Genomic DNA, 18,775 nt, shown 5'->3' with positions numbered 1-18,775 from the left:
GCTAGATATGCTAAAAACGAACCTAAATTCTTCTAAATTAACACGTCAGGCCCACCTACTGGTGAGCATTGCTAAAAGCTGGGAGTGCTTTCCGTTCCATGGCTGCTTTTACGGACAGGATCGGACCGTTTACACTTTTGCTATTGATCAAATCTTTAATATTTTTTTTATCAAACACATGCGCAATACATGTGCAATGCATGTGAAGGTTAAAAAAAGAGTGTATGAAATTTTTGATTTTATGCATGCTTTTAAATTATCATCTAATAAAAGTAATCAGATTTGATCGATAAAATTAAAATTTTCAAACATCTGGTAGGAGGCGGACCCTACTGTTTACCGTCTCCAGAGTTGCACCAGCCAGGCAACAATTATGCAGGCTGTGCGTGTGTGGGTAATATGCTCTCAGGTGCAAGTTGCAATCAATCTTCTCTTTTGCGTGAGCTGATGCCACTATTTACTCCGAAATCACGGTGAAAAATTTCGAGCACGGATTAACAACCACATCCTACTGCTCATGCTCATGGCGCGCGGTCATGCCACCGCCGACATTAATGGTCACGGCAAAATACGGCAAGAATCCACGTCGCCGACCAAAATGTACCTCAAGAATTCTGCGTCGTTCTACTCAGGGGGCCCGGCTCGTCGGCGGCGCCGTGGCGGGGATCCTTGGAGTCGGAGTGGTAGTAGGCAGCCTAGTGTGCTCGGTGCGGCCGAGCTGGCTGGCGCCACCGCGTCCGCCGGCGGCGGCGGCGCCGGTGACGCTCCGCATCCGGCCCTTGCCGAGGTGGTGCTCGCAGAGCGCGTAGCCGACGAGCGTCGGCTGGCTGCACCGCCACCCGCGCCCGTTCACGCGGCTGCACCGGGACCCCTCCATCAGCACCGCCGGGCCGCCGCGCCGTTTCTTGGCCACCCCGCCATTGCCGTTGCCGACGCTCTTCCCCTCCTTTGCAGCCACGGTCACGGCCGGTGCAACAGGCGCCGCGGCGCCATTGCTCACCGGCGGCTCTCCTGCCGCCACCTCGGTCGCCGGCTCGGGCTGCTTGCTCACCTCGCCGCCGGTGCATGGCGAGCTCTCCTTCTCATCGAGACCGCAACGGTGCCCGTTCACCAAACTGCAAAGTGCAAAACGCATTCACTCGCACAAACGAACAAACCATGACCAAAACCGATCAAAATTAATGTGATCAAATACAACTGGAGTACTGCATTGCCACCGGACTGACTTTCTTGTGCCCAACTCATCGCTAGGTGCCAAGCTAGATCACGCAAGGATATATACAACCAAACAGGCTGTGATTGCGAGCCTGATTGATCAGAAACAGGCCAAACAAATCGACTCCAACAAGAAGCGGCCATGGATGCATCATTGCATTGCATGGATGGACATTGCCATGCCTACAGGCCCTTCTGTCTGACAGGGAGAGTGTACTACTGAAACAATTTATAATCGCATACTATGAAATAGTGGAGCCAAAGGAAAAAACAAAACAAAACAAATAATACATGTGCATCTATAATCTATTGTAGTAGTTATTGTTTCAGTCAAATTTTACAGAGTTGTTCAATTTGCAATCTTTTGCAGTTCTTCAGTGTTCCATACCTCCTGTGAGTACCATCTTTAGCTCCTTGCTCTGCACCTGCACCCGGTCTCTTGCTGTTGCTGCAACCCACTCCATTGTCCTGGGAGAGTTTGAAGCCAAAGATTAACTAGTAGATCTAGCCATCTGATCGAAGAGTGCAAGAAGAACAAGAACAAGCAGGAGCGAACAAAAAATCTGCAAATGCGTTACCTGCTGCAATGCCAGGCGCCTGGCCACCCCGGATTTCTTGCCAAGATCCACAGTCGCATGATGCAGCGGCCTCCTCCCTGCAGCAGCGCCGTCCTCCTCCTCCTTCCCTCCCCGCATCCACTCCCGGCTTCTCGCGGCTGCATTCTGCGGCGTCTGGGGTGCGGTGGATGTGGATGGATCTGAGCTTTGCAACAACGAGAGAGAAGACGACTGTGGTCTCCTCCTGATCCGCATGGAGGAGAGAGAAAGACAGAGAGGTTAGAGAGAGAGAGAGAGAGAGAGAGAGAGAGAGAGAGAGAGAGAGCAATGGAGGAGGAGGAGGAGATTTGGGGAGGGTGCAAATGAAAGGAGGGGGAGCTTTTGGTTTTGGGTTCATGGCGTGGTTTTTATGGCTCATCATGCCTGCATTTATTTATGGGGGGAACTGGTAAATACTCCTTCCATTCAAAAGTATATTTTCTCCGTTTAAAAATATAAATATTTTTTCAAAAATATGTATAAAAGTATTTACTTTTTAAAATAAATATAGCAATAACTTTTAGTATTTAAAATTTGTCCAAATTGTCTCTCTTTTTAACCCATCACAGACCCCTTCCACGAAAATTTCTAACATGCTCTCTTATCTGTCCATCCCAATCATCAGCATTAAAATTCATCAACTTCTTTAATACCCATGAACTCTTCTGCTCCCTCCGGGTTTTTTTTATATCGTTGATTTTTTTTATTTAGGTTTGACATTTCGTCTTATTCAAAAAATTTGTCCAAATATACAAAATTATAAATCATACTTAAAGTTATTTTATTAATAAATCAAATCATAATAAAATAGTCAATAATTATATAATTTTTTTAAATAAGACGAATGGTCAAACGTATATCACCAAATCAACGATGTGAAGAAAAAATCGGAGGGAGTACATTTCTACGACATATTCCACGGAGGGAGTAGAATAGCAGTAGATGGTGCAGTTTTCAGCATTGTCTGGTGCCTGTCTGTCTGGCTTTGGCTTGGCATGCACAATCACATGCCTCCGGCGGTGTTCTTTGCAGGCCGTCCCCGGCCGTCCGATCGAGGAAACGGACGGCTCAGATCGATCGCCCCCCGATCCTCGCCGGCGTCCCCCGTGATGGATGGCGCCGGTTTGTATTCGCATGCATAACGGCATGTGCGATCGCTAGCTAGGGAGAAAAGAATGCATGCATGAATGCCTCATTTCAATCTGGCACAGTGTCCATGTTGGTTGGTCAATTAGCAGCCTATGTATCCAATGAAGAGGACATGCCATCAAATGTTGGTATACGGTTTTTTTTTTGGTAAGGATTTTATGGGATTTTCGCATGCGAGAGTTCGATTCTTTTCAGACCCATCCATAAAATCTATGAAACATACCGATAGTGGTGGATCTAGAATTTGAATTTGAAGGTCGAGCCCCCTCGTATTTCTCCCCTCTTCTTCCCGGCCCCTCCCTTCTTCTTCCCGGCCCCTCCCCTCTCTCATATTTTATATGGAGGATCTAATAGGTAGGAGGCTCATTGGATCCGTTCCTGCATACCGCCACAATCTTAGTATAATGAATTATGTTTGCTATCTCTTACCTACGGTGACAATAAATCATGGCCGTTCATTTTTTATTTGTTTTGCTTGATGACAAATATATTTTCAGCACTTAACTAATTAGTGAAACTAGATAAAGGAAAGCATTAATGACTATAAACACTTTTTCCAAAGTTATCCTCATGTCCAATTAAATTCCAAGCATCCAAACAGTTCAAATGGACCTTCTGATTATTATTTCAAATATTGTGAAGTGGCTATTTAGATTTGCTTGGTAACTGAAAGTTTCATAATAAATCATGGTAAGAGTATGAAATTTATTTATAGAAACAAACTTATATTTTACAAATCAAATGGAGCACAATTTTAGAATCCAAATTAGTATAACTACTGCACTGAAATTAAATATTGTTTAAATTATGAAGTACTTGAAAATTTTCATAAGCATGTAAGTGCTTTATCATTTGAAATATAAACACCAAATTTGAATCATGTGGATTTGATAATAGAATTTAAAATTATCATTCTGGTTAAACACGTACAAAGTTGAAAAATATAAAACTAAGTACCTTGCTATGTTTTGTAATTCGAATTTAATTATGATAATTAAGAACGTTTTATATCATTTTGAAGGATTTTTCTCTTTCCTTTTTTTTATCTCTTACCTCCAACGAGGTAGGAGAAACTTATATAAAAAATGAGGTAAGAGAACCTAACCATTGGGTTAACACAAAATGAAAGGTCTAAACAATCATGGAGCACTGTAAAAAAATCCTAATGTAATTGGTTTGATGCTAATGCAGAAACTATTATGATTTGACTGTGATTGGACTGAATGGTTAAACCTTCGTACGTTAGGAGATTGTTAATGCTAGTCAATATCAGGGGGCTTTTTTTTCTATTTTTCCAACAAATCTATTGGTTGTGCCTTATGACAAATGCTAGAAACGTAAACAATTTTTGTTATTAAAAAAACAAATGTTAGGAGATTGCTATATGTTCTGTGCGTGGCCCGATTTTAAAATGCACGAATGATATATGAACTTAATAAGATTTTGACATAAACTAGTTTAGTTTCTATAGCGCTAACGTGAAATCTAAGACAGTGCCACACCAGGGACGGTACCTAGCCTAGTGCGGGGTTATAACTTGAGTCCTAGGCCTAGATCCATAATCTTCTGAAAATTATATGAAACCATTCTATAAATTTTAAAAATAATTAAGACTACGTTAACTTAGCCCTACTCTTAAAAAAATTTCTAGTTCCGCTCCGGCTCCTTAGCTGCACCAAGTGGTCTCCTACTGTGTAGAAAACGCAAGTGGGGTTTATGCTAATGACCCTTTTTCCCCATTAACACGATGTGAAGGGTGTCTTCTTCATCTCCTTTTGTCTGTTTAGTTTCCAAAAATTTTTCTCAAAAACATCACATCAAATCTTTGGACATCTAAATAAAGCATTAAATATATATAAACATTAAAACTAATTATACAATTATAGAGGAAACAGTGAGACGAATCTTTTGAGTCTAAGTAGGACATGATTAGCCATAAGTGCTACAGTAACCAACATGTGCTAATAATGGATTAATTAGACTCAAAAGATTTGTCTCGCAGTTTACGAGTGGAATCTAAAATTTATTTTATAATTAGACTAAATTTAATACTTTAAATGTGTGTTTAAAGCTTTGATGTGATGTTTTTGTAAAAAAATTTTGCAAACTAAACAACCCATGTATGGGATGTGTGGATCATGCATGGAAACGAACAGTCAGATCAAAGTGGGGGCAGTGAGCGGTGATTAGTCAGATTTAGCAGTGGCAGGCTGGGAGCAAACAGGGACGTAAAGCAAACTTGGGTTATGTCAGGGTCAGGGACATGTGTGGCCTATGCATCCAGCTTTTGGCCAGCATGGGGGCCTCAAAGAAGCCAATCTCTCCGCTTGCTGCAGAGTGGCAGTCCATGCAATGCAACGCATACAGGTGATGGGCGTTTCCATAACTAGTGTCATCTCCTTAATGAGCTAATGCTGGGTTAATTAGCCTGGACATTTTAATCAGGTTGTTTTTTCAGTTTAGGAGATCTTTGAATGTGGTGTCCAACAAGGTGCACGTGGGAGCTTTTCTTTTGAGGGAAGGGGGCATGCTTGATTATTGAGATGTGATGTTAGTAAGCGCATTTTGTTTCGTGCCAAATGTTCTCACAGTTTTGACGGGTATGAGTAATTTTTCACTTAGCCACAAAGCTAGGACACCAGGAGGTCATATTTTGTTTTCTTTTTTTTAAAAAAAAAGAGAAAAGACATAGTTATGAATAAAAAATAATTTGTGAATAAAACTTTTATATACATATTCCTGGTGATCTAAAACTAATAGGTTAAAAATAAAATTTGACTAAAAAACTCTAAATTTAAGTTTGAAAATTCTATTAGCATAAGCATAAGTCAAAATACGAGGCTACTTATTCGTTCCACGTGTAATAGGAATGACTACACATTTGCCAAGTTTAAAGTTCTTTTAGGGACTTGTAACTTGCACCCTTGGGACTGAATTGGTTATCATTAATTTCTTAGAGATTCAGGTGCAGTTAAAATCTTACGGCCTCGTTATTTTACTTTTGTTTATGTATATAAGTTAAATTTTAAATTTTTTAACCTTAAATTTAGAGTTGATTTTAGAGTTTTTTATCGTAGTTTATTTTCCGGTCTTCTTTTATATAGTTAAGAACACGGGTATAAAAGTGATATTCATAAATTGTTTTCTATTGGTAAATATATTGTTTGGTTTTTCGCTAAAAAAGCTAAATGATAACCCCCTTGGTGACTATAATTAGCGTATGAATGCGCTTTTAATGGAAGTTCCTTAAAATTAGGATTAACCAGTGTCCTTCATATTTTTTTAAGCATATGTTAAGAGCACGCACAAAGGTCTATGTTTACCGTCTCTAGTATGTGCCAACGCAGCAAAATCGATGATGTGGATGAGAGAGAAAAGATGAGAGAGAAATATCGTTGTTTTGTATGGCATCGGTCTATCAACGACTCTTAGCGATGAGACTGGCGAAACAACATGCTTTGTATGTTGCTGCCTCTACCAATAGACTAACTTTTGATTCGATGCACAAAATCCAGAAAAGACTTACTAAACACATGCAAAGACTTAATTGGTATGTATTAATAGAGAGTCAGCTCAAAATATAACCCTTTGTATGAGTATTGTCTCTTTGCTGGTATGGACTATTTAAGAGCTTAAACCTGCCTTTGCTGTATAACATGCCCTAAGAGCGTTACTTGTGGTGTGTACGTGGTGTAGAGTGTCGTGTATTAGACCCTGTTTGGTGACTAAAGTTTAGTCAATACTTTAGTTTGTGCTGTTTGGTTCAAGAGACTAAAGGGTAACTAATGAGTAGTTAAAGCAAACCCACCATTGACGGACGAGTCCTGTGAATAGCCGAACAAATTCAGCACGTCGTCCTCTCTTCCGGCCATGGCGACCTTGGTGGCTTCTTGTGGCGGTTGGGGCGGCGGTTGGAGGATTTGCTTAGGGTCAGAAGCGGTGTGGAGTCAGTCGGCCGCGTGGAGGTGCGGACGGCTTCTTGCGGTGGTCGGGGCAGCGGTCGGAGGCGACTGGAGACGTGTGGAGGCCGCCGGCCGCCTGGAGGCACCGGCAGCTTCTTGCGGCAATCGGGGTGGCTGGAGATAGTGTGGAGGCGCCGGTGACTTCTTGCAGCAATTGGGGCGACGGATGGAGGCAGGGTGGTGGCCGGAGACAGTGTGGACGCGCCGACAGTCGGGGCAGCGCGGTCAGCTGGTGGTGGCGGCGGTCGTTGGTGACCGATCTACCGTGGGCGATGGCGATGTGCAACAGCGGCCGGAGGCATGGCACGTGGCAGCGGCAGTGACAGCGGCGGTGGCAGCGAATGGGTGCTCAGCTAGGCTACGCGGGCGGATGCGAGATGAGGCTGATGGTCTGTTCGTCTGGTGGTCCCCACGGCGGCTGTTTAGTCCCTTTGGTCCCAAATAAGCACCTCAATTAGGGACTTATTTTAGCACCTCAAATAGAGACTTTTTAGTACCTCTTGTTTGAGATTTTAGAGACTAAAAGGAACTAATAAGTAGGGACTAAACATGAACCAAACAGTGTCTTAGTGCGTATGCGTCTTCCATATAATGCTACCGAAAAGGGCTATACTTATAAAATGGTAAAACAAAATGGGCATTCATCAGGAGTTTTTATTAAATGAACATTTTTATATTTAATTATAAAAACAAACCATCCCAAAATTTATTTACAAAATCTGCACTATTTGATGATGCCATGCTGCATGACGTAGCAAGTGTTTTTTTTTTTTTTTTGCCAGGCTAATCCCATCGTCAAGGTAAGATGGTGCATATTTTCAAAAATAAATTTTGGGAGGTTTTTTTAAAAAAAATAAATATTGAAGAGTGTAAGAATTTTTTTTAAAAAAAAAACATTGATAAGAGCCTTATAGGACTAAGAAGAAGGCTTTCAAATTTTCGATGGGCCTTGCTTAGTTCCTTACTCTCTCGTGGACTCTCCAGCCCAGAAATGTTTGCTCTCTCCATTCTATCTGCGGTTGCACAAGCTGACGGGTTACTTGAGGACATGTTGGGTGGTTGATGAAACATCACTGTCTTTTCCGCCGCAAACAGAAGCAACAGCATAGCCTATATTCCCTCTACTCGAATTCGCAAGATGCACTCTTATCGCGTAGAGAGTAGCTGCTTCAATTAGCACACACCAGGCACGCAGAAATGCAGAAGTAGACCTGACAGAGGTGCTCAAATTTGCCCCCAACAAAAGCCTGCTGCTGCATACAATACTTCCAGAATGCTACGAGGGGAAATGAGAAAGTCACCAGTATATTTGCTACTCCTTCCTTCTGTTCCATATTATAAAAATTTCTCAGTCCAACTAGATTTATCTATATATTAATGTATATATTTTATATATGTATCTGAATCTATTAGTATACAAATAAATTTAGACAATATCAGAAAGTTTTATAATATGGAATGGAGAGAATGAGTACGACTAACAAACAGTTGCAAGAACTTTTTACAAGCTTGAATCCTCAAAAGCTGCAAGCTGGACCTTATCCCTTGGATCCCACATAGACAGCTTAACTGTAGGAAAATGTCGGCAAACTCAAGAAATTGCTAAGGATCCAATTGTCTTCAGCACCAGCAGATGGGTTGACAGATGACCCACCAGGCCGCCAATGCAGGATACATATCGCCCAGGTTATGAGATACTACTCAAATGCATCACATGGACAAAATGCTGGTATATGAGGTCACTCCATTTTTCAGATTTGACAAAATAAAATGCCATATAAGATGTCAATACTAGGACATGAACACATTACCATGTTTCTACTACAATCACCACACCTCCACATTAACCTTCGAAAATAGAAATGCATCAAACAGATATTGTCCAACTCATGCAGTTTACCATACGATTGAGAAACCATCCACAATGTTATCAACCGCCGGTGTGGCACCTCATCTGTTAAGGCAGTTCCCATTTTCTAAAAGTTCTGTTAAGGCAATTCATTGTCACGCACTCATGCAGCATGAGGTTCATGATAACTTCACAGACGAGAGTATATTGTATATCCATAAATACAAAAGAAACTGCCAAAAAGGGAAGATTTTTTATATTGCCGTATCTATACTATTGTTTATTACTCATTAGCACTACACATGAACTTTACAATATGAAGTCCTAGAAGCCCCTAATCCAAGAATTTGTGTGCGTATTGGTAGATCTCACCAACTGGCAACTTTACTATCTATAGGGATTTCAAAATAGCCTAGGTCACTATCGACCTTACTTTGATGATCGTGTTGATTATTATCATGGAGAACAGTTCATATACAAGCACCCCCCATCCAGAAAGCCCATACTTGCCTTTATTGTTGGCGCATTTGATGCTGTTTGATCAAAAGTTCAGCATAAAGCAGCTCATTCCAGGAATCCGGTACTCCAGGAAGGCACCAGTGGCTGCAGTCCTGGTATCTCTCTGGTGATCTTCTCTCCTCTTCAGTCAGATTCCGTTTGCGATAGATTGACGGGTGTGCATCCTTTCTATAGTCAGTCATTCTTGTTATGTTCAAGTAAACAACCGGAGTTTTCATCTTGTGAATCACGTCTTCTAAAATACTCATCTTTGGTGGGTAGGTTGACAGGTACTGTTCATTTCTTATTGGTTCTGTCTCTTTGTCACAACTACCACCTGAATTCCATTGCCCACCACTGCATAGTTTAGAGAACAAAGATCTGTCAAATTAGCATTTGGTAATCCGCAAAACAAGAAGGCAATACATACCTGAAATGAGATGCTGAATAGCCTCTGAACAACACTGTAGTTTTCTTGGGATTTACATTGGCATCAATCCACCTGGACCAGGTGACAAGAGCTTTGTGAAAGGCATCCACAACATTGAGCTCACTATATACGTGATTACCTTCCTGATAGTAATCCTTCCTGTACCACATAGAAACATATCTTTCATGTTCAACAACAAGGGTATAATAGAGGTGATTGTCCAACCCAGATAGCAGAGAAGATATCAAGATAAGTTACCCTAGAGAGGTTTTCTCGTGTGTCCACCAGTGCCCAGTATTGAAAATTAGGAAGTCCGCATCCTTATACTTTGGTGATGATTGCTCGACTATATCAAGCCTAAGAGTTTCTTTTTTCTTTCCATTGCTTACTTTCATCTCCCATTCTTGAACTAGGAAAGGGGAGCGGAAGAACTCCACGCTGCAGTTATAGTCCTAAATGACAAGAAATTGCACTAAGCAACACTACCAATTTCTGAAATGAAGCATAGTGTATAGTTAAACAGAACCAATCAAAACTGGAAAATACATACCGTGAACAGAAAGGAGTATGAGCCCTCAGTCTTAAACTCATGCCTACCAGATGCCTCAAAAACCTTCCTCTTGTCCTTAACAGAATTCCTTAAGATGCAGACCAGGGATTCCCACATGTTCCTATTTAGTGAATCACCAACAAAAACCAGTCTTTTTCCCCTCAACCTCTCCAACATATCAGTTGGATTCAGTCTAAGATAACAAGAATATAATTAGGCATGCTATGCATTAATAGAAATAATTCACTAAAATTGATTGCCTGTTCTAGTAGTTTTTCCTCACCTCGGGATGCTACATCCACTAGGTTTCCACCGAAGCTTCTGGTAAGCTCGATCTTGCCGGCTATTGAGGTAGCAGTCGAAGGGCTCATCAATGTGAGGACATGATCCCTCAGGGTATAGAGGGTACGAGTCATCCTGAACCCAATTCCCGTGGAACAGATCACAGCTGGACATCTCCTTGATCCAGTCAACCTTTTTGTCAGGCTGTTTTGTCGAAACCTGATTTGTCGATGATCCATTCCCCTTCACCAGCACTTCACTGTAGTTCCCAGATTTTGAGTTGATTGCTTGGGCAGGATGATCCTTTGATGAACTAACACTACCCTGTGAAGTTGTTTCCTTCTGCTTACTTGTTGTACCACCACTTACACCAGAAGCAACTCCATCACTAGTCTGGTTCTGATTCTTCGAATTTGTTGATGCTACAGGTGCCTGCTTCTTGTTTGGGGATCCACCCTCTTTCTTTTCTACCATTGCAGGACTAGCAGTCGGATTACTGGTTGAAGCCACATTCCCACTCGCTTTATTTGTACCAGCTCTGCTATCTTTAGCACTTCCTTTCGCCGGACTAGCAGTTGCATCTGATGCATGGTTGGCACCTCCACTCCCACTCGCTGGCTGAGCATCCGATCTGTTATTCAAATCAGCCTTCGTATCCAAGACACTTCCGGCAGAATCAGTACTCGTGGCAACGACTGCGTGTTTCTCATCTGCCTTTGCTGCTGTGCTATTTACAGAAGAAGAAACACTACTTGCACCGCTTCCACTTCTTGCACTGCTATTAGATCTACTGTTAGAATCACCCTTTGCTGAACTGCCAGTTCCAGTAGAATTACCACTGGGAGCTCCAGCCGCTGGTTTGCTACCGGCCTGCGCTGTGCTGCCCTTCTGATCAGAAACGGCATCACCATTGCTCCGGGCTTCACTTCCACCTCCTGATTGCTTATTGGACTTATGTACACTCTCCTCGCTGGTCTTCGCTGAGGATGATTTTCCGGTAGAACTACTGGTTGTGGATGGGGATCCACTCCCATCTCCGGCCGGGCTACTCCGATCCACCGCACTACTCGCCAGCGTGCCGGCGCTTGCGGAATTATTCGCCGGAGCGCCGCTTCCGTCACTGCCGCTTGCCTTTGCAGGTGGAGGGCCAGTTCCTGCCAAATTGGCAGGCGGAGGTGCACTTCCGCCACTGGCATTGTTGCTTGGCGCATCACCTCCACTTCCCGACTGCTTAGCAGACGCAGCTGGAGAAGCGTTACTGTCCACTGCCCCGCTCCCCACCTGTGCGTGTTCACCGATCCCATGGCCGCCTCCCCCGCTCGATCCGCCGTCGCGGCGCGGCGGCTCTTCCGGCGAGGGGGTGGAGGACTTGGTGGGGAAGATGGACGAGAAGAACCCGGAGACCTGCGCGCGGTACGGCGCCGTGGACGCGTACACGCCGCCGAACCACGAGGCCCCTCCCGCCGCCCCCTCCCCGGCGGGCGGCGAGGAGGGGGAGGAGGAGGAGAAGGCCACGTACGCGGTGAATGCCGCGAAGGCGACGGCGATCCCGTACACCACGAGCCTCGCGCGCCGCCGGGAGGACCGCCCCGCTGCCGCCGTGCCGAGGCCGCCTACGTCCATGCCCGCCAGGCCGCTCTGCTTCCACAGGCCCTTCATCCCACCGCGAGAGGCAGGCCACGGATAGCGCCTCACGGCCTGGCGGCGGATGTACGGTCGGGGAAGTGGTGGAGGCGGCCGGCGACGGCGACGGCGAGGCACTCCGGCGGTGGCGGTGGAGGTGTAGATGGGCAGCACTAGTAGTGAATTGAGGAGGAGAAGTGGAGGTGGTGTGTAGGTAGGCGTGTGTGGCTTTAGAGTTTTATGGGTGTTTTATTTAAGAGGGGGAGCACACTAATCAGCCGCTAATTTTGTTTAGATTTTTGCATGGGGTCTCAGTAACTTGCATCTGAATCTTTTTGGTCAACTTGGTCAAGAATGGTCAAAGCAGAAACTTCTATTTTAGACTTCGTTTATGGAATAAAACAAGAGACCATAGCACATAAATAACAAGAACAAGAGGTTAGAGTAGTAGTTGGTGCTATATTTGTTATATGGCTTAACCTTAATCAAATAGACCTCATTTCCTGACTTCGGTATTTTAAACAATAGGATACTTTTATTGTAACAGGTCAAGTTTAAATATGGTATTCAAAGTTTTATAGTAGAGTTAAAATTATCCTAAGCTTATAAACATGAGTTACGCCATATTGCGGTCCATCTTAGCAAGTCCAACATTTTTATCATATAGCTTCTCCGTGCTAAAATTTAGTAAAGTTAAGAAAAAATTCATTATTATCTTTCCGCTTTTGCTTATACTTATAAAATAAAATTTTAATTTTTAATCTTAACTTTAAAGTTTTTTACAAAATTTTCAAATAAGACGAATGGTCAAACATTAGACACAGAAATCAAAAAATAAACTTAATATAACACGGATGTATTATATATTCATGGTGCTCCAAGAGACTTTTTCGAATAGGTTATCTTAATATACAACTTGCCAAACTCTTTTTCTCAGCTAGATTTGGCAGGTTAGAATCACACCATTCGGTCTTGCTAAATGTGGGTCATGCCACCTCTCTTCCCTCAACTACCCTCAAGGCTATTCTTGCCAAACGTGGGTTCCACCACCTCTCTCTCTTCCTCCTTTAAACTCTTCGTTAACGTACAGTAAGACCTAATAAAATTAACCATCTTTTTCATCCTTTAGTAGGTATCAGGAGTTTACATTATTTTCTATATAAAATTTAATATCTTTTAGTATTTAAGATATAAAAAGGTACTAAATTTTATATAGAAAATAGTGGTACCTTATCTTCATAAAAATGATAAAATTGCCCAATAAAATTAGTGTAGCGTATGGAGAGATGGTTGGCACAAATCAGAAATATGCAAAAAAAAAAAAAACTTTAAACGAAGAGTGACGTAGTGAGATTTACGGAGATTGTTAGAGTTGCTAGCATACTTTTAACATGCATGGAGCCACGATGAGCCCTTGGTATTGACTATTGACTTTAATCTTAACCACAGTTAGTATATACATCATGCCCAATAGCTCATCAATATAATACTTCATTGATAAAATACGAACGGTAAAAGAAACATGTACCAGCGGTCCCTCCATTTTATTTTTTATTTTAGCCATCATTCATATGAGAAGAGAGATTTTGAATTTAGATTTTCTCTATTGTCACTCTAAATGGGATACAAAATTACTCTAGAATAGTGTAGGCCAGAAAGAAAATTGGTGGTTTAAATAAAAGCAGGTATAATTGGGTGGGATACGAAGTACGTAATATAAATAATCTGCTTTAGTACAGACAAATATAAAATAAATATAGATGATATTTTTTAGATAATTATTTATTCAAATAAAAATACGAAGTAACAAATTCAAATGAGCATGACTCGGGTCTCGGGCGATCGATCCACCGCCGGTAAAATGCGGCAAATATTGATCGAAACCGGCCGCCCTGAGAAAGCGGGGCCAGTCGCCCGCGGCCCCGCGCCCGTCACGCTATCTTTTGCCGGTCTCGCCGCCGCGCCGACGTGCTGCTGCTTCTGCTCTCGTGTAGTCGTGTCGTGTGTTTGTGTTCGCGGTGCCTGTGCGCCCGCGTGAAATTCCGCGGGGCGGGGGTGCATGCGGCTGGCACGTGGGACCCAACACCGGCGGATTTGTCACAGGGCGTCGGACTCGAGTCCACGTGGCGCGAGGCAGCGAGCTATAATAGCTGGTGATAATAAGAACAAGCTCAATAGCATTGCCTCTAAACCGTTTATAGCCAATTTAATAATTAATTCATACGATAGTTAATTCTTAATATATGATCTCACATGCCATAACTCATAACGTAATGTGTCTTAGAGTATATGTTGCAGTTGACTGTATATTAGTAGCCTACTATTATTTTCTCTTTTATTTTATTTCTTTAAAATATATTTATAGCTAGCTACAAATTAGTAGCTTAACTGAATTAAATATGGTTAGCGTCGCGCGAAACATCATATTAGGACGTCTTCCTTGTTAAAATAGTTAAGAAACCATCGGTAGCTTCATTTGTTAGAATAGCTTTGCGCAGGCGGCGGCGGGGTTCAGCAGAAATGCATGACACGAGTAACAAAAGAAGCAATAGCACACATGATCGATGTTCAGATCGTATTTGATATTTCAGATCTATTTTTATTATTATTTCACTTGACGGTCTTACCGTCTTAGAAATATGAAAGAGCATAATGGTAAAAAAGACATAGGGAAATTTACTTTTTTAAAAGTAATAAACTGTTCGGTTTTGTAAGATAATATAGGTTAAACCATAATTAAATTGTGTGCCACCAATAATAATAGAGAAACTAGGGTGTCTAGTCGTAAACATAAGTTTCTAAAACTTTTTGCCCTACTCGGTTTTACAGAATTTCTCTCTGTATTAGTCATAGAAAATTAGGAGAAAAAGAATTTAAAATGATAAAGTTTTCATTTCGTAGGCTCTAATCTCTTCTTACACGCAATGTCATGTGAAACGCACGCGGACGCTTCTTGGACAACGCAATTCGCACCGAGACGTTGTTTTGGGTTTCCCGTGGATTTCGCGCTGTCTCGGCTACTGCTCGTTTGACAAAAACATGAGTCTCGATGTACACTAGTGCGAGAGTCCGCGACGTTGTTGCTTTGCCAGCCACGTCCATGCATGTGGTCCTCTCTTGCAAGCCGGCGTCGGTGAAGCTGGACTTTGGGAGATCCCGGTCCAAAAGCGTACGGACTGGTTTAATATTAGAAAGCCAAACATTATATTATTAGTACCAAAAAGCGTCTGCATTTCTTTTTCGAACTAGTGCTGCCAGTGCTCCAAGAGGAGTTTGGAGTAAGCGGTTTTATATTTTCGTTTCTGATTATGTTTATAAATTAAAATTTAATTTTAAATTTTAAATTTGGAGATGATTTGGAGTATATTTGACTATTTAAATTTTCCACCTTATCTTTTTATATCAGGGCATACATAAACCTTAAATTAGGAACGAAGAAAAAAGGACGCTATTAGGTACGAATTCACTCAGATTTAAGTGGGCGCGTGCACGGTTGACTCCACTGTATAATTGCTGCACACTGAAAAATCCACACTTTGAATTCGGGGGAGCAATTCGGCAGATTACTACTCGCATGTTCGCCACTACCAAAATTGACGCCTTAGCTACGTCAGATGCGATGTTGGGGCACGGCATGCTGCCTGCAGATGTTCTGGGGTAAAATGGCCCATGGATGTAACCAAGAGGCACACACATAATTAACTTGGCACTAATTAACTAGTGTTATTATTCCTAGTGGTGCAGGATCTAATGGAGCACAATTATCAAGGTTAGTATTATTACCCCTCTTTTGGATTGGCATATATAATACTCCCACAGTCATACAGTATAAGAGCAAGTTAAATAATATAGCTAACTACTAGCTCCAATTCATCTATAAGCCAATTCATACCATAGTTATGTATAAAACATATAATACAATGTCCTACATGTCATATACACATTGTGTCTTGGTGTCCGTGCTGCAACTGGCTACAAATTTATAGCTCATTGCTCTTCTCTCATCTCTTATCTACTTAAAATATGTTTAGTTGGCTTATAGTCTGCTATTATACCTGCTCTAAGAGACCATGTACACTTCTAAGTAAGAAATAAGAGAGTTTTCAAAGTACAAGTCATGGTTAGTAATATGCACAAGAGATAATCGTAGAGATGATTATATCGCACCATATATAATATTATTATGTTAAATTATTATTGCTTTCTCAAGGATCATTGCTTGTATCTTATATGGAACAACTATAATTATATGAACAGCATAAATATTGGTCAGTGATCATATCTCATGAATTATGAATTATGGTATAAAGATACAAAATCAGTAACGTGCACATATGTGGATAACAAATTGTTATATAGATCCATTGTGCACACTCAATAACTATGGCCGTGTTCGGTGGGATGGGTATAAGATAACTTATCCCTGGCACGAAAATTAGTACATGATTAATTAATTATTAATTATTAAAAAAATATAAAATAGATTAATATGATTTTTTAAAACAACTTTCTTATATAATTTTTTTTACAAAAAATACACCGTTTAGCGGTTCGGAAAATGTGCGCGCGGAAAACGAGATAGATAAGTTAACTTAGGAGCCCTTCCGAATGCGGCCTATATATGATGTGTTATCAGTTGATCTCTATTAGTGTTAGCGTACAATTCTTAGACCTAAGATTATTATGGTTTTCAATATGCATAGGGGTTCACTCGAGACTGTTAAACATTGCTCTATAATTAGATAGTTGAAAGGTAGTCTTCATGTTTATTATAAAACATATAGTGAGATGTGAATAATCAAGAAGATATTTTTCCTTAATAAATATGAGTGATATCTCTGGTTTGTCGATGTAATAAATTATAGAAGTGCATTGGCATGGGGGATGATTAAGGAGTCAATCACAAGTTGAGTAATCTAACCCACTAGCAATATACCCGTGCTAACGCTACGGTTTAATTTATAATTTAATAATATGAACCAAACATTCATATTTATTTGTTTATCAAACATTTGTTAATTTGATTATTTAAACAAACTCTGATAAAATAGTAGCAAACCGCTAGTTAACGCTGATATTATAGCTTTGCATAATTAATTATAGGTGTGACCATATTATAATAAATTAAGAGTTTTTAAGTTTGAACAGTAATTGCAGAACCTGTAATTACTAATTTCATATTCACTACAATAAAAAATTCATATATTGCAAGGATAATTTTAATTAAATAATTTATTCACATTATCTGATATTAACATAAAATTTGAACTCTATAAAACTAAATTTAATATAAATTACTTTATACAAACATGAGTTATATCACATACAACTTTCCGTCTTCCTATAATAAATGAAAATTTGCTGACATTGTATATATCAAAAGTATAAAACAATTGTGTAACTCTCGAGTTTAAAAATAAAGTTCTTCATGTCTTAATATATTACATGAAAAGATATTTAATTAAATATTAAGTGATCATCTAATTCCTAGCAAATATTTATGGTAGGAGTAGTTTAAAAAATATATTGATAGTTCAAATATTTGGATTTAATGTATTAGATTTAATGTGGAGAAGATAGATGGAATGTGCGCGCAATTTGGGGAGCCAATAAATGAAAAGATAGTAGATGAAACATGGATGGTCTGATTTGATGCAGATGATTTGAGTCGTTAGATTTATCCAATGAGTAAAACAAATTGGTGCACTATAGGACGGATGATCAAGAGAATAAAAACTATTGAAAGTAGAACACGTATTTCATCTTGAGCTTAATTGATATCATGTGACAAATGAATTTGTAGATACACTATAGGTTCAATATGATCTCTATTACTCATGTGAGAAAGTTTTTAACACGTACAAAAGACCCAGTTAAGAACTCTATATATTTAGAGACAGGGTTGATACACACACGAAATCCCTAGGCGCTCCTCTCCCCACGAGCCAAACCTAGCCACACATACGCAAGCACTAGCAAACTCATATCCAACGTTTTCACTCATGTATGCGTGAATACCGATAAAGATGTCGCTGTATTGCGGCACTGATTGGCATGTTCATGCAAGGTGAAGGCGCTGCATGAAGGAAAGACAATCGGGTCACCGAGTTCAACTGCATCCTCTACATTGACGCCTATTTCATCGGATCATTATACTCCGATGCAACTTCCGCTGCACTACACATCGAGTGGTATGATCTCTAAACTCGGATTATTTTCTGGTCTACGTGTTAGAAAAAATTATTTTGTGCTAGCATAGCCTAGCCGTAACCCTACAGTCATGTCATAAAATAAATAATTAGAAAAATAAAATAGTACAAAAATGGTAATTGAGGGAAAAGACATTATAAAAATTGATATGTGGAAGAATAAAATAGTATTTTCGTCTCAAAATAATTTTATTTTTCACATATGACACCCATACCCATTTAAAAGCGGAAAAAAACTAGAATGTGTTCCACTTTATCAAATTAATTGTGTCCCACTTTATGTAGTTCCAATGCAGTTATCTTTAACGAGTTATTTTGGGACGGATGATGTATAATAAGCTACCGTTCATAACACTCTTTGCAAGTCACATGCATGCTGCAGGTAGCTGCACCCTCCACATATAAGGCTCAG

The 18,775-nt window shown here is 40.7% G+C and overlaps 2 protein-coding genes across 2 annotated transcripts; both read right to left on the bottom strand.

Moving 5' to 3' along the window:
* Positions 1–335: 335 nt before the first annotated feature.
* On the bottom strand, positions 336–2,050 carry LOC107304330. The gene is made up of 3 exons (XM_015838002.2): positions 1,794–2,050; positions 1,604–1,683; positions 336–1,115 (listed from the first exon to the last, which is right to left on the bottom strand). Exons 1-3 carry the CDS (start codon positions 2,025–2,027, stop codon positions 629–631), a joined length of 801 nt encoding a protein of 266 aa, XP_015693488.1. The 5' UTR covers positions 2,028–2,050; the 3' UTR covers positions 336–628.
* A 6,844-nt stretch (positions 2,051–8,894) lies between these two features.
* Positions 8,895–12,371, bottom strand: LOC102711076 (protein trichome birefringence-like). Its single transcript, XM_015838896.2, has 5 exons — positions 10,533–12,371; positions 10,250–10,442; positions 9,958–10,151; positions 9,700–9,858; positions 8,895–9,626 (listed from the first exon to the last, which is right to left on the bottom strand). The coding sequence occupies exons 1-5, from the start codon at positions 12,188–12,190 to the stop codon at positions 9,284–9,286; spliced, it is 2,547 nt and encodes an 848-aa protein (XP_015694382.1). The 5' UTR covers positions 12,191–12,371; the 3' UTR covers positions 8,895–9,283.
* Between the last annotated feature and the right edge of the window lie 6,404 nt (positions 12,372–18,775).

The sequence above is a fragment of the Oryza brachyantha genome, chromosome 6 (genome assembly GCF_000231095.2).
Source record: "Oryza brachyantha chromosome 6, ObraRS2, whole genome shotgun sequence".
NCBI lineage: Eukaryota > Viridiplantae > Streptophyta > Magnoliopsida > Poales > Poaceae > Oryza > Oryza brachyantha.
This window is presented reverse-complemented; position numbering and strand designations above follow the sequence as displayed.